Source organism: Macaca nemestrina, chromosome 10, assembly GCF_043159975.1.
Source record: "Macaca nemestrina isolate mMacNem1 chromosome 10, mMacNem.hap1, whole genome shotgun sequence".
NCBI classification, from domain to species: domain Eukaryota; kingdom Metazoa; phylum Chordata; class Mammalia; order Primates; family Cercopithecidae; genus Macaca; species Macaca nemestrina.
The window spans coordinates 33010411-33025787 of record NC_092134.1 but is presented as its reverse complement, the minus strand read 5'-3'; the positions used below and the strand labels follow the sequence as shown (position 1 = coordinate 33025787).

General features: G+C 39.0%; 1 protein-coding gene across 2 annotated transcripts in view; it reads right to left on the bottom strand.

Annotated features, from left to right (window-relative positions):
* Positions 1-15377, bottom strand: part of BLTP3B (bridge-like lipid transfer protein family member 3B) — a 117589-nt gene that overhangs the window by 67121 nt on the left and 35091 nt on the right. For both annotated transcript variants that reach the window (XM_011761807.3, XM_011761808.3), the window contains 3 exons: positions 10304-10466; positions 5072-5110; positions 3918-4009 (listed from right to left, as the gene is read on the bottom strand). In XM_011761807.3, the coding sequence (XP_011760109.1) occupies positions 3918-4009; positions 5072-5110; positions 10304-10466 (294 nt within the window). The remainder of the gene's footprint in view (positions 1-3917; positions 4010-5071; positions 5111-10303; positions 10467-15377) is intronic.

Genomic DNA, 15377 nt, shown 5'->3' with positions numbered 1-15377 from the left:
CAGCCTGGGTGACAGAGAAAGACTCTTTCTAAAAATATAGATAGATAGATAGATAGATAGATAGATAGATAGATAGATAGACAGACAGACAGACAGACAGACAGACAGATAATATGCACAACACCATATTATTATTATTATTATTATTATTTTTCTGAGACAGAGTCTCAACTCTGTCACCTAGACTGGAGTGCAGTGGCATGATCTCAGCTCACTGCAACCTCTACCTCACAGGTTCAAGCAATTCTTGTGCCTCAGCCTCCAGAGTAGCTGGAATTACAGGCACACACCACCATACCTGGCTAATTTTGTGGATTTTTAGTAGAGATGGGGTTTCACCATATTGGCCCTCAGGTGATCTGCCCACCTTGGCCTCCCACAGTGATGGGATTACAGGCGTGAGCCACCAGGCCCAGCTTATCATTCATTTTTATATTGAAAAAAATAAAGGTTTTTTATTAAAACAATAATCTAAGCTGGGCATGGTGGCTCACGCCTGTAAGCTCAGCATTTTGGGAGGTCAAGGGAGGAGGATCTCTTGAACCTGGAGTTCGAAACCAGCCTGGGCAATATAGCAAGATCCCTGTCTCCATAAAATATTTTAAAAGGCCACACATGGTAGCTCATGCCTGTAATCCCAGCACTTTGGGAGGCCACTTGAATCTAGGAGTTCAAGACCAGCCTGGGCAACACAGAGAGACCTCATCTCTGTAGAAAATTTAAAAATTAGCTGAGCATGGTAACACTCGCCTATGGTCCCAGATACTCACAAGGCTGCAGTGGGAGGATCTCTTGAGCCCAGGAGGCAGAGGTTGCAGTGAGCTGAGATGGAACCACTGCACCCTAACCTCAGCAACAGAGTGAGACGTTGTTTCAAAATTAATTAACTAATTGATTAATTTATTAGCTGGACATGATGGTGCATGTCTGTGGTCCCAGTTACTTGGGAAGCTGAAGTGGGAGGATCACTTGAGGCTAGGAGGTTGAGGCTGCAGTGAGCTGTGATTGTGCCACTGCAGTCTAGCCTGGGTGACAGAGATTCCATCTCAAAAAAAAAAAAAAAGGAAAACAAACCTCAAACACAACAATCTAGTCTAGTTAGACATAAGTCATAAAAAAAAAAAATGCTATTCTCAGCCAGGCATGGTGGCTCTCACCTGTAATCCTAGCACTGTGGGAGGCCAAGGTAGGTGGATCACTTTAGCCCAGGAGTTGGAGACCAGCCTGACCAACAAGGAGAAATCCCGTCTCTACTAAAAACACAAAAAAGTTAACTGGGCATGGTGGCACGTGCCTGTAGTCCCAGCTACTTCGGAGGCTGAGCTGAGAGGATCACTTCAGTATGGGAGGTGGAGGTTGCAGTGAGCTGAGATGGCACCACTGCACTCCAGCCTGGGCAACAGAGTGAGACCTTGTCTAAAAAAATAAAATAAAAAATAATTTTTTTAAAAAAAACACTCTTCTCACTCTCTAAACCTTTTCTGGTTCTCAGAGCTGCACAATTTTTTTTTTAAATACCCTTCTTAAAATGTAAAAGACTTTTTGGCTGGGCACAGTAGCTCACATCTATAATCCAAGTACTTTGAGAGGCAAAGGGAGGAGGACTGCTTGAGCCCAGGAGTTAAAATCAGCCTGGGCAACAGAGGGAGACCCCATCTCTACAAAAAATACAAAAAACAAGCCAGGTATGGTGGCTCCCACCTGTAGTCCCAACTACTTGGGAGGCTGAGTTGGGAGGATCGATTGAGCTTGGGAGGTCAAGGCTGCAGTGAGCCAAGATCGTGCCACTGCATTCCAGCCTGGGCAACGGAGTGAGACCCAAAAATACATATTCATATTCCATTTTTTTTTTACTCTGAACACCACTCAATGAATGTATTCATTCTCTTGATATCCATTCCAGACCTACTAAATCAGAAATTCAAGAAAAGGAGCTTCAGAGACTTTGTAGATTTAATAAGCACTCTAAATGACTGTTACAATCAGGCAAGTATGAAAAATGCTGAAACAGATTAACCACTCTGCCATGTATCAAAATATGAGGATGATTTAAATAGTTTAAATCATCACATGATTACAAAGTCAAAATTATAAAGCTTATGATACTATAAAAACAAGAATTAGGACACTATCGACTATACTAAGCACACAAGGACAAAATGATTCATTTTAGTTCTTTCTGACTCTAGCCAACCTAAAGGCCAACAACTATTCTATGAAACCTGGAATCATAATTGAACCTGTAAAATCTGAAGTTGCTGGATGATGCTACATTACAAAGAAGTTAACATGAAAGCTCTTTTCCCAGTCACTAATATCTGTAGTCCAAATATAAACTGCACATATGATAAACCTGCACATCTGATAAATCTAATGGTGGAATGAATCACCATTAGATTCCCATGGCATGCACTGTAGGTATTCTCATGGCATGCACTAACATAAAGGTTGCTCAACCTTTGTAAAAGAGCAGTGAGTGAGTGTGTGTCTGTGTACACACATGAATGTATTCACCCTCAAGAAAAGTTTTATCAACGGTTTTACATAACACCTAGAATACTACACATGTTCAGAGCTGCCATTTGACGCAACACAAAGAGGCATCAATCACATTAAAAATCTATGTGAACAACTGATGTGAATGCAAAAATAATGCAGAAATCCTGTTGCAGGAAAATCATGTATAGTACTAGATCGAAATTTAACTGAGTGCAAAAAAGCAGACAATATATTTTTAAAAAATTTTTAATAGCTTCTAACATTTCAAAAAAGCTTTATGAAATGGTCCCCATACTTCTGCTTTATTAGTATCCGATTTTCATCTATCAAAATATAACCTGTGGAAAGCAAAAACATCTTAAACTTAATGAATTTTAGAGTCACCCAAAAGGTCTATAATTTAAGGCATCAACTTAACTCTTTTTTTTTTTTTGAGACAGAGTCTCTCTCCATCACACAGGCTGGAGTGCAGTGGCATAAGCTCAGCTCACTGCAGCCTTGACCTCCCAGGTTCAAGCAATTCTCCTGCCTTGGCCTCCCCAGTAGCTGGGAATACAGGCGGATACCACCGCGCCCAGCTAATTTTTGTATTTTTCGCAGAGACGGGGTTTCACCATGTTGGTCAAGCTTGTTGCAAACTCCTGACCTCAGGTGATCCGCCCACCTCAGCCTCCCAAAGTGCTGGGATTACAGGCGTGGACCACTGCACCAAGCCCAACTAAATTCTTTTTTTTTTTTTTTCCTTCCTTTGAGACAGTCTTGCCATTGCACGCCAAGGCTCTAGTGCAATGGCACAATCTTGGCTCACTACTACCTCTGCCTCTCAGGTTCAAGCAATTCTCCTGTCTCAGCCTCCCAAGTAACTGGGATTATAGGTGCACAGCGCCATGCCCATAAAGTTTTTTGTATTTTAGTAGAGACAGGGTTTCATCGTTTTGCCCAGGCTGGTCTCAACCTCCTGAGCTCAGGCAATCCACCCACCTCGGCCTCCCAAAGTGATAGGATTACAGGCATGAGTCACCACTCCTGGCCTCCCAACTTAATTCTTAAGAGTCATAAAAGTTCCACTGATGCACACAAAATGATATGCAGAGAAACTGATCAGAGGCTCTCTTATTTATAGAATGCCTAAATTCTTCTGCTTCCATTTTCTGCTGCTGCTCTGCCATTAATCACTATTATTTAATAATAGCAAGGAAAACAAGATGAATAAAGGAAGTTAAAAGTCAAATCTGCAACTTTGCAATGTATATAACTAAAACTGCAAAATGTTTGATGGGAGAGCTGACTGAAATAGAGGCAATTTGAGGTTAAGGCTTTTTTTTTTTTTTTTAAATGTACTGTTACTGTCAATAACGGAGTTGACTATAGAAAATAACTCCCTTTGGCAGTCATGCAGATGAACAGAAGTAGCTTACCTTTGTCCTGAAGCAGTTGCAATTGGCGATGGGCCATTAGGGCTTCTTGGTTCTTCACATGTACTCATTTCCATTATTACTTTATCCAGGGACTAATAAAAACGTTAAAATGTAAACAATTAGATTCTTTATTTTATGTATATTATTAAAGTATTATGTAAGATTATTTTCTCTTTCATTTTTCCTTAGGAAGAAAGCAAACAGTAAGTGAGCAGAGTCATTTAAGTGTCTCTTTACAGGTCTAAAAAGACAAATGCCAAAAAAACACAAAGCACTCACTCCGTTCTCAAGGCATTTATTATCTAGTGGAAAAACTGTGTGTATTACAGATGTATGGAGCGGGGAGGAATCAAGACATAGCCATTAACTACTGAAATCATCAGATTTCATGAAAACAGAATTTCTACTCCCAGATATATTCATTGATAAAATTATATTTTAATAAATAGGATTGAACTACCCCCAAAAGCTTATTACAATCTAAGATCTGAGCTATGAGACACAAAACTATGGGAAATATAAAATAAGCAGGAAATGTGAAAAAAATAAACACCCCCATAATGGAAAAAGTTCTTTCTCAGGGTGATACTTTTTTCCTTGAAGAAAGATCTAATGTCCTTAATAGTCATCACTAACACAACTCCAGTCATTCTTCATTCTCTATTTCACATATAGCATTTATTATTATTTGAAACTGTCTTGTTTTATTCATGTTCTTGATCATTATATTTTTTAAATGAATGAACGAACAAATGATTGATTTTCTTCAACTTTCCTTAAAAAGCAAAGTATATTAAAGAACATATTTCATAATTTACTAGATCAGTAAAAGGAGAAACAAAGACAGTCTGGATCAAATGTTATTGAAAGAATAATCCCACAGTACATCAACAAAGAGTTAAATGATGCAATAAAATACTATGCCAATTTAGAACATAGTATTCTAGACCTGAAACACTTTAAAGATGCTCCTACTTTAACGTTAAAACTTCTCATTTAAAGGATGAAAAATCTGAGTCCTATCAAAATAAAATGAAAGCTAACTGGTGAAAAATCCAGACTATATGTCCATGAAACAAAAGTTTACTATGAACAGAGTAGCTAGATAATGTATATATAAAAATGTTTATTTCTAAAGAGGCTTCAGAACTCACCAAACAGATGGGATGTGTTTTCAGTTTTGTCCATGGGATCTACAAATGAAAAATTTTTAAGATGTATCACTAAGAAGAAAATAATGTAAACAGTAATCAATACAGGTGTTATATTCATATAGGACAGACACAACAAATTATACAAAATCACTTTTCTTAAATTACAAAATAAACTGAGCAACTCACTCATACTTTTGAAATCAGATGTACCCATTTTATATAAGAAATTATTACTAGCTGTATCTTCTGTCATCTTTTGATTAGAAATTGTAAGTTCTTTTTTCTTTTTCTTTTCTTTTTTTTTTTTTTTTTTTTGAGACAGAGTCTCTTTCTGTTGCCCAGACTGGAGTGAGGTGGCGTGATCTCAGCTCACTGCAACCTCCACCTCCTGGGTTCAGGCAATTCTCCTGCCTCAGCCTCCCAGTAGTTGAAATTACAAGCAAGTGCCACCACACCCGGCTAATTTTTGTATTTTTAGTATAGACAGTGTTTTTGATATGGTGGCTAGGCTGGTCTCTAACTCCTGGCCTCAAATGATCCACCCAACTCAGCCTCTTAAGGTGCTGGGATTATAGGCGTGCACCACCACGCCTGGCCAATTTCAGGTTATTTTAAATATCTTTTTTTTTTAACAATCCTTAAAACAAATCTTAATATCATAATTTAAACGAAGAGTTCCCAGCAAAACATAATCAGTGTTCTGTCCATTTAACAACCTGTTTAATCCTAGAATTCTGAGCAATCATTTTGTAAATATTCAAGATAAATACAAAAGTTAGGCCATTAATATAAAATGTAGGAAACATCAAATATATAATGTTGAAATATACCCTGTACTAAAAATGTCAAGTTTTGCCTCCAAAAGACTCTTAGATCTAATAAATAAATTCAGTAAGGTTTAGGTTACAAAATCAACGTACACAAATCACTAGCACTGCTACAAACCAACAAAAACCACGCTGATAATCAAATCAGGAACTTAATCCCTTTTACAATAACTACTACTACTACAAAAAAAAAAAGACGTAGGAATATACTTAACCAAGGAGTTGAAAGATCTCCACATGGAGAACTAAAAACACTGTGGAAAGAAATCATAGATGACATAAACAAATGGAAATACATTCCATGCTCATGGACTGGAAGAATCTATACTGTGAAAATGACCATACTGCCCAAAGCAATCTACAAATTCAATGCAAATCTTCTCAAAGTACCAACATCATTTTTCACAGAATTAGAAAAAACAACCCTAAACTTCATATGGAACCAAAAAAGAACCCAAATAGCCAAAGCAATCCTAAGCAAAAAGAACAAACCTGGAGGCATCACATTACCCAACTTCAAATTATGCAAGTCTATACTAACCAAAACAGCATGGAACAGGTATAAAAATAGGCACATGGACAAATGGGACAAAACAGAGCAAAGTATTCTGTTCCATTGAACAGAATACACAGGCCAATGGAAAACTAAATACATAGGCTAATGGAACAGAATAGAGAAGCAAGAAATAAAGCCAAATGCTAACCATCAACTGATCTTTGACAAAGCATACAAAAACACAAACTGGAGAAAGGACACCATATTCAATAAATGGTGCTGGAAAAATTGGATAGCCACATGTAGAAGAATGAAATTGGATCCCTATCTCTTACTGTACACAAAAATTAACTCAAGATAAATGAAAGCTTTAAATCTAAGATCTGAAACCATAAAAATTCTAGAAGAAAACCTAGGAAAAACTCTTCGGAACATTGGCCTAGGCAAAGAATTTATGACCGAGACCCCAAAAGCAAATGCAACAAAAATAAATGACACCTAATTAAACTAAAACACTTCTACACAACAAAAAAAAATCATGAGAGTAAACTGACAACCTACAGATTGTCAATATTCACAAACTATGCATCTGACAAAGAAAATATTCACAAATTATGCATCTGACAAAGGACTAACATTCAAAATCTACAAGGAACTCAAACAAATCAGCAAGAAGAAAACAAATAAGCCTATTAAAAAGTGGGCAAGGACATGAACAGACATTTTGCAAAAGAAGATATACAAATGGCCAACCACATGAAAAAATACTGAAAATCAGTAATCATAAGGGAAATGCAAACTAAAACCACATTGAGACACCACCTTTTCCCAGTCAGAATGGCCATTACTAAAAAGTTGAAAAACAATAGCTGTTGTCACGGAAGTGATGAGAAAGGAATGCTTATACATTGCTGGTAGGAATATAAGTTAGTACAACCTCAATAGAAAACAATATAGAAATTTCTCAAAGAACTAAAAGTAGATCTACCATTTGATCCAGCAATCCCACTACTGAGTGGGTATCTATCCAAAGGAAGAGAAGTCACTATATCAAAAAGACTCTGGTCCTCATTCCAAACATGATCCTATTAAAAAAAAAAAAAAAGAAAGATACCTAGACACACACGTCTAATGCAACGCTATGCACAATTGCAAAGATATGGAATCAATCTAAGTGCCCATCAACCTACGAGTGGATCAGAAAATGTGGTAAATACCATTGAATACTACTCAGCCATAAAAAAAAAAAGAACAAAATAATGTCTTTTGTAGTAACTTGAAAAGAACTGGAGGCCATTATATTAAGTGAAGTAACAGGAATTGAAAAACCAAATACCACATGTTCTTTTAAGTGGGAGGTGAGCTATGGGTATGCAAAGGCATACAGAGTAGCATAATGGACTTTGGAGACTCAGAAGGTGGGTAAGGTAGGAGAGGGGTGAGGGATGAAACTACTTCCTGAGTACAACGTACACTACTCAGCTGACAGGTGCACTAAAATCCCAGACTTCGCCACTATACAATTCACTCATGTAAACAAAAACCACTTGTATCTCTAAAGCTATCGAAATAGAAAAAAATTACTAAAAGAAAAGTGTCAAGTCTTTGTAGATATTTAGGTTTCCAAAGGGTAGAACAAAAATTAAAAGTGACCATCAAAGGATATAGGAACTTTTCTATAATCTTTTCTTAGGAGCCCAAATTTTAGTTTTATGGAACAATCAGCATGCAGTATTTCAACTAAGCAGACAACTCTCAAATAAAGCCTCATCTTTAAGACCAATAACCAATAAGTGACACAAATTGACATACGATTAAAGATAAGTAGAAGTCAGTCAGGCATGGTGGCTCATGCTGTAATCCCAGCATGCTGGGAGGCAGAGGCCAGTGGTGGATCACCTGAGGTCAGGAGTTTGAGACCAGCGTGGCCAACAGGATGAAACCCCATCTCTACTAAAAATATGAAAATTAGCCAGGTGTGGTGGCATGTGCCTATAATTCCAGCTACTTGGGAGGCTGAGGCAGGAGAATCGCATGAACCTGGGAGGTAGAGGTTGCAGTGGGCCAAGAGAGTGCCACTGCACTCCAGCCTGGGCGACAAGAGCAAGACTCCATCTCAAAAAAAAAAAAAAAAAAAAAAAAAAGGGTAAGTAGAATAACAAGTTATAATAATAATAATAGGAATGATACTAACAATAAATAGAAACCCTTAAAATTCTCAAAATGGGCCAGGCACGGTAGCTCACACCTGTAATCCCAGCACTCTGGGAGGCCGAGGTGGGTGGATCACGAGATCAGGAGATTGAGGATCATCTTGGCCAACATGGTGAAATCCCATCTCTACTAAAATACAAAAAAATTAGCCAGACATGGTGGCAGGTGCCTGTAATCCCAGCTACTTGGGAGGCTGAGGCAGGGGAATCGCCTGAACCTGGGAGGCAGAGGTTGCAGTGAGCTGAGATCACGCCACTGCAGTCCAGCCTGGTGACAGAGAAAGATTCTGTCTCAAAAAAAAAAAAAAAAAAAAAAAATCTCAAAATGAAAAAGAAACTAATGAAGAAAAGAGATAAAACTGCAAATTTATTAGTTCTCATGTCTTCATTTGAAAAAGTATTTACTCACTACTTTTTAAAAATTTTTTTGAGACAGGGTCTCACTCCATCACCCAAGCTGGAGTGCAGTGGCACAATCATGACTCACTGCAGCCTCACCCTTCTAGACTCAACTGATCATCCTGCTTCAGCTTCCCAAGTAGCTGGGACCACAGACGCATGTGCTACTATATTGGGCTATTTTTTTTTTTTTCCCAGTAGAGATGCAGTCTCATTATGTTACCCAGGTTAGTCTCAAACTCCTGGGCTCAAGCAATTTGCCTACCTCAGCCTTTCAAAGTGCTGGGATTACAAGTGTGAGCCACCATGCCCAGCAACTCACTACAAGTTTAGATTGTCCCATTTGACAATAAAACTTAAGAAAAAACTATCTTTGAACATGTACCAAATGGATGTAATTATTAACAAATTAATAATTTAAAAATATTAATGGAATCACATTTAAACAAAAATTAAGACCTATAAAGTAGTTAATATATGCCTTTAAATATAAGGCACAACTTTATGCAAAGGTATCTTTCTTTTGAAATTATATTAATAAAAATGTTTTTACAGAATTATCTAAAATTAAGAACGCTTTTACACTGTTGGTGGGACTGTAAACTAGTTCAACCATTATGGAAAACAGTATGGCGATTCCTCAAGGATCTAGAACTAGATGTACCATATGACCCAGCCATCCCATTACTGGGCATATACCCAAAGGATTATAAATTATGCTGCTATAAAGACACATGCACACGTATGTTTATTGCAGCACTATTCACAATAGCAAAGACTTGGAATCAACTCAAATGTCCATCAGTGACAGACTGGATTAAGAAAATGTGGCACATATACACCATGGAATACTATGAAGCCATAAAAAAGGATGAGTTTGTGTCCTTTGTAGGGACATGGATGCAGCTGGAAACCATCATTCTTAGCAAACTATCACAAGAACAGAAAACCAAACACAGCATGTTCTCACTCATAGGTGGGAACTGAACAATGAGATCACTTGGACTCAGGAAGGGGAACATCACACACCGGGGCCTATCATGGGGAGGGGGGAGGGGGGAGGGATTGCATTGGGAGTTATACCTGATGTAAATGACGAGTTGATGGGTGCAGCACACCAACATGGCACAAGTATACATATGTAACAAACCTGCACGTTATGCACATGTACCCTACAACTTAAAGTATAATAATAATAAATAAATTAAAAAAAAAAAAAAAAAGAAAGAGCCAAAATATAGAAGGAAAACATAAAAGTCCTTCTACAAATATCAAGCCACAGATATCAAAGTCTCACCCTGATGGACGCTTTATTACAAAAAACTTTGTTGATAGCAAGCCATGTCGGCAAATCCAACATATTCTGGAGCACTTCTTCATCTAACTCCAAATTCTTCAGTTCACCTTCTCCTTTAAGGGTACTTAGATTTATCTTGTCGGGAGATAAATTTTTGGTAAATCTGAAAGAGAATATACATTGACATTTATTTATGTGTCAGTTAGTACACTCCAGAGTCATTTTTTCAAATATACAGAGCACTAAAAATAGCAGTGCATGCAATCTAATGTCCATCAATAACAAACGGTTAAAGAAAATGTGGTACATATACACGATGGAGTATTATTCAGCCATAAAAAAGAATGAGATCCTGTCATTTGCAACAACATGGATGGAACTGGAGAACATTACAGTTAAGTGAAACAAACCAGGCACAGAAAGACAAACTTTACACACTCTTCCTCATTTGTGGCAGCTAAACATTAAAACAATTGAACTCATGGAGATCTAGAGTAGAAATGATGGTTACCAGAGGCTGGAAAGGGTAGTTGGGGGGAGTGGGGGTGGGAATGGGTAGTGGATACAAAAACACAATTAGGTAGAATGAATACGATACTGATATGGTTTGGCTCTGTGTCCCCACCCAAATCTCATCTCTAATTGTAATCCCCACACGTCAGGGGAAGGATCTGGTGGGAGGTGATTGGATCATGGGGGCAGTTTCTCCTATGCCATTCTCATGATAGTTAGGGAGTGGGTTCTCACAAGATCTCATGATTTAAAAGTGTTTGGCAGTTTCTGTCTCTCTCTCTCTCTCTGCCACCATGTAAGACGTGCCTTGCTTCACCATCACCTTCCACCATGATTGTAAGTTTCCTGAGGCCTCCCCAGCCATGCAGAACTGTGAGTCAATTAAACCTTTCTTCATAAATTACTGTCTCAAGGAATGTCTTCATAGCAGTGTGAAAACGGACTAAGACAGATATAGTATTCAACAGCAAAAAAAGTGACTACAGTCAACAATAATTTATTGTACATTTTAAAGTAATTAACTCTATAACTGGAATGTTTGTAACACAAAGAAATGACAAAGGCAGCCAGACACGGTGGCTCACACCTATAATCCCAGCATTTTGGGAGGCTGAGGAGGGCGGATCACTTGAGGGCAGGAGTTCAAGACCAGCCTGGCCAACATGGTGAAACCTGGTCTCTACTAAAAATACAAAAAAATTAGCTGGACGTGTTGGCGCATGCCTGTAGTCCCAGCTACTCGGGAGGCTGAGGTGGGAGTTTCGCTTCAGTCCAGGAGGTGGAGGATGCAGTGAGCTGAGACTGTGCCACTGCACTCCAGCCTGGGTGACACAGCAAGACCCTGTCTCAGGAAAAAAAGAAAAAAAAGATTGGAAATAATTAACATAACAGTGAGCATTTTCCAAGGGTTTACTGTGTTCCAAGCTCTTGGCATATATACACAACTACTTCATTTAGTTCCCATGATAACCTATTAGGATCCATACTAATTTTACCCTAATTTTTGAATGAGTAAACATAAGGAGAAACTTGAACTTACTTGCCTAATATAACAACTAACAATGATAATAAATTACACATCTACTTTGAAATACATTCATATACATTACTTTATCTTCCAAACAACCCTGAAAAATAAAAAATTACTATGTCCAACAAATACGTTTTCAAAAGTGAAACTGCTGAAAAAACTAAACTACTGGCTAACAAGAGTTAGTCTTTACTTTTTTTGGAAATTAAATATACAGCAATAGTATGTACTGGGTTATTTACATGCCCTACTTGTCAACAAGAATACCAATCAATAAACTCATGTTTCTCCAGTGACTCCAAACCAGAATTTTTGAGCCAGATTCTATGTGAATTCATATCTTCTCACAGGATGTCAACTGAGAAATACAACAATCATTTAACACATGTGTTTGACCAATGATGCTGAGCTGTATTACACTTGCTTCTGATCATGCCTGATTCAATACCATGACACTTTCTCATAGGCTGCCACTCCTAGCCATAGATAACAAGCAAACAAAAACCCTGCCACTTCCCTGAGGCAGAATATTAGAGCCAGAAGACAACACTCAGTAAGTATGTATTGAGAATTCATTATGCAGACACACATACTGGGAAGCAGTACACTTGAGGTCCCTAACCTTGTGGAGTTTTCAGTTTAGTTGGTGAGACAGATCAAATGGCACAACTAAGACAGAATATAGCAGGGGTTCTAATCCAGAGCTTCTCTGAAACAGGAACTTTTAAAGGAAGAGAAGTTGTTAACTAGGCAAGGGCGAAAACGGGGTAGGGAAAGAAAGTATTCCAAGCAGAGGAATAAAATGCATAAAGGTTCTAAGACGGGAGGGAACATGATATAAAGCGGAATTGAAAAACATATCAGAAATACTGTAATCTATAATACTTATAGGGAAGGAAGGATGGACAACAGACTAATTTGAATAACTTAAAAATAGAACATTTGACTATATATTCTAACATCTGACTATATATCCTTAGTCTTGGGCATGGAGGAATATGGGCATGGAGGTGAAACATGGTTAGCGAAGAAATCAGGCAATACCTTGATTGGGTATGTACAAGAATGTTCATTTCAAGGATACTTACAAGAAAAAAAAAGTGAAAACAATCTAAATGTCCCAAGAAGGATAACCCATCTAATCATAATACTCCATATTATTAATACATACTTATCAAGTAATATATGTTGCCAATCATATAAAGAAATGCTTATAATGTTTGGTGAAAATTCAAGTCACAAAATTATGTGCTATAATTTCTAGTATGTAAAAAATGCATCATAAAATCCCATGACTACCTATGGCTGGTGGAGTTTTAGATTTTTTTGTTTTTGTGTTTGAGACAGGGTCTCTCTCTGTTGTCCAGGGTGGAGTGCAGTGGTGTGATCATGGCTCATTGCAGCCACAACCTCCTGGACTCAGGTGATACTCCCACCGCAGCTTTCCAAGTAGTTGGGACCACCACACCCAGCTAATCTGTTTATTTATTTTATTTATTTTGAGACAGGGTCTCACCCTGTTGCCCAGGCTAGAGTGCAGTGGTTTGATTTTGGCTCACTGCAACCTCCACCTTTGAAGCAGTTGGGACCATGGGCACATGCCACCACACTCAGCTAGTTCTTTTTTTTTTTTTTTTTTTTTGTGAGACAGTCTTGCTCTGCCACCCAGGCTGGAGTGCAGTGGCACGATCTCGGCTCACTGCAACCTCTGCCTTCTGGATTCAAGCGATTCTCCTGCCTCAACCTCCTGAGAAGCTGGGACGACAGGCACATACCACCATGCCTGGCTAATTTTTATATTTTTAGTAGAGACAGGGTTTCACCATGTTGGTCAGGCTGGTCTCTAACTCCTGACCTCATGGTCCATCCACCTTGGCCTCCCAAAGTGCTGGGATTACAGGCGTGAGCCACCGTGCCCAGCCCCAGCTAGTTATTTTTTAAAGACAGGGACTCACTATGTTGCTCAGGCTGATATCGAATCCCTGGGCTCAAGCGATACCTCCTGCCTCAGCCTCCCAAAGTGCCGGGATTACAGGTGTGAACCACCACACCCAGCCTAGATTTACTTCTCCTTATTTATACTTTTTTGTATAAGTATTCTATAACAAGCGTGTATCACTTTTATAAAGACAAAAGTTCAAGAGAAACCAAAAAAGACTGGCCTGCCAATAGCAAAAGTGAAAAATGAGGAGGATTAAAATATATGTAATTTAGCCAGGAGCAGGGGCTCATGCCTGAAATCTCAGCAGTTTGAGAGGCCAAGGCGAGAGGATCACTTGAGCCCAAGAGTTTGAGACCAGCCTGGGCTGGTCTGTATATTAGTGAGCCACTATATTAGTGAGACCCTGTGTCTACAAAAAATTTTAAAAAGAATTAGTCAGGCATAGTGGAACACTCCTGTAGCCCCCGTTACTCAGGGGACTGAGCTTGGAGGATCGCTTGAGCCTGGCAGGTCAAGGCTGCAGTGATCCATAACTGTGCCACTGCACTCCAGGCCTGAGTGACAAAGCCTTTGTCTCAAAGACAAAACAAAAAACAAAAATAATAGCTAACAACTCAATAAAATTTCCAAGCAAATGAAAAAAATAGACTTGATTTAGATTATACATTTTACAGTCAATACACCATTATCAGGGTCTAAATTATGTGCACTGTACTAAGTAAACATTTAAGGGCAAAACAAAACAAAAGGTCCATATAATCAAAGATTTATAATTTGGTTAAGGGAAGAGAGAATAAATGCACAAAAAGTCAAGAATCTCAGGAGACTGAGGAAGGAGAATTGCCTGGACCCGGGAGGCGGAGGTTGCAGTGAGCTGACATTGCACCACTGCACTCCAGCTTGGTGACAGAGCGAGACTCCATCTCGGAAAGAAAAAAAAAAAAAGAATCTCAGCTTGCTAGGCACACATGAGCTCATGCCTGTAATCCCCAGAACTTTGGGAGGCTGAGGCAAGTGGATTGCTTGAGCCCAGGAGTTCAAGACCAGCCTGGGTAACATGACAAAACCCCATCTTTACTAAAAATACAAAACTTAGCCAGCCATGGTGACACGCTTCTGTAGTCCCAGCTACCCATGAGGCTGGGGTGGGAGGATCACCTGAGCCCAGGAGGTCAAGCCTGCAGTGAACCACGATAGTGCCACTGCATTCCAGCCTGGATGACAGAGTAAGACCCTGTCACACACACAAAAAGAATCTCATCTCACCGCCGGGCGCGGTGGCTCACGCCTGTAATACCAGGACTTTGGGAGGCCGAAGTGGTTGGATCACTTGAGGTCAGGAGTTCGAGACCAGCTTGGCCAACATGGTGAAACCTGTCTCTACTAAAAATACAGAAAAATTAGCCGGGTGTGGATCCCAGCTACTCTGGAGGCTGAGACAGGAGAATCGCTTGAACCCAGAGGGCAGAGGTTGCAGTGAGCTGAGATTGCACCACTGCACTCCAGCCTGGGAGAGAGAGAGACTCTGTCTCAAAAAATAAAAAAATAAAAAAGTCTCATCTCAACAAGAGGTAAAATGCTACCTACTG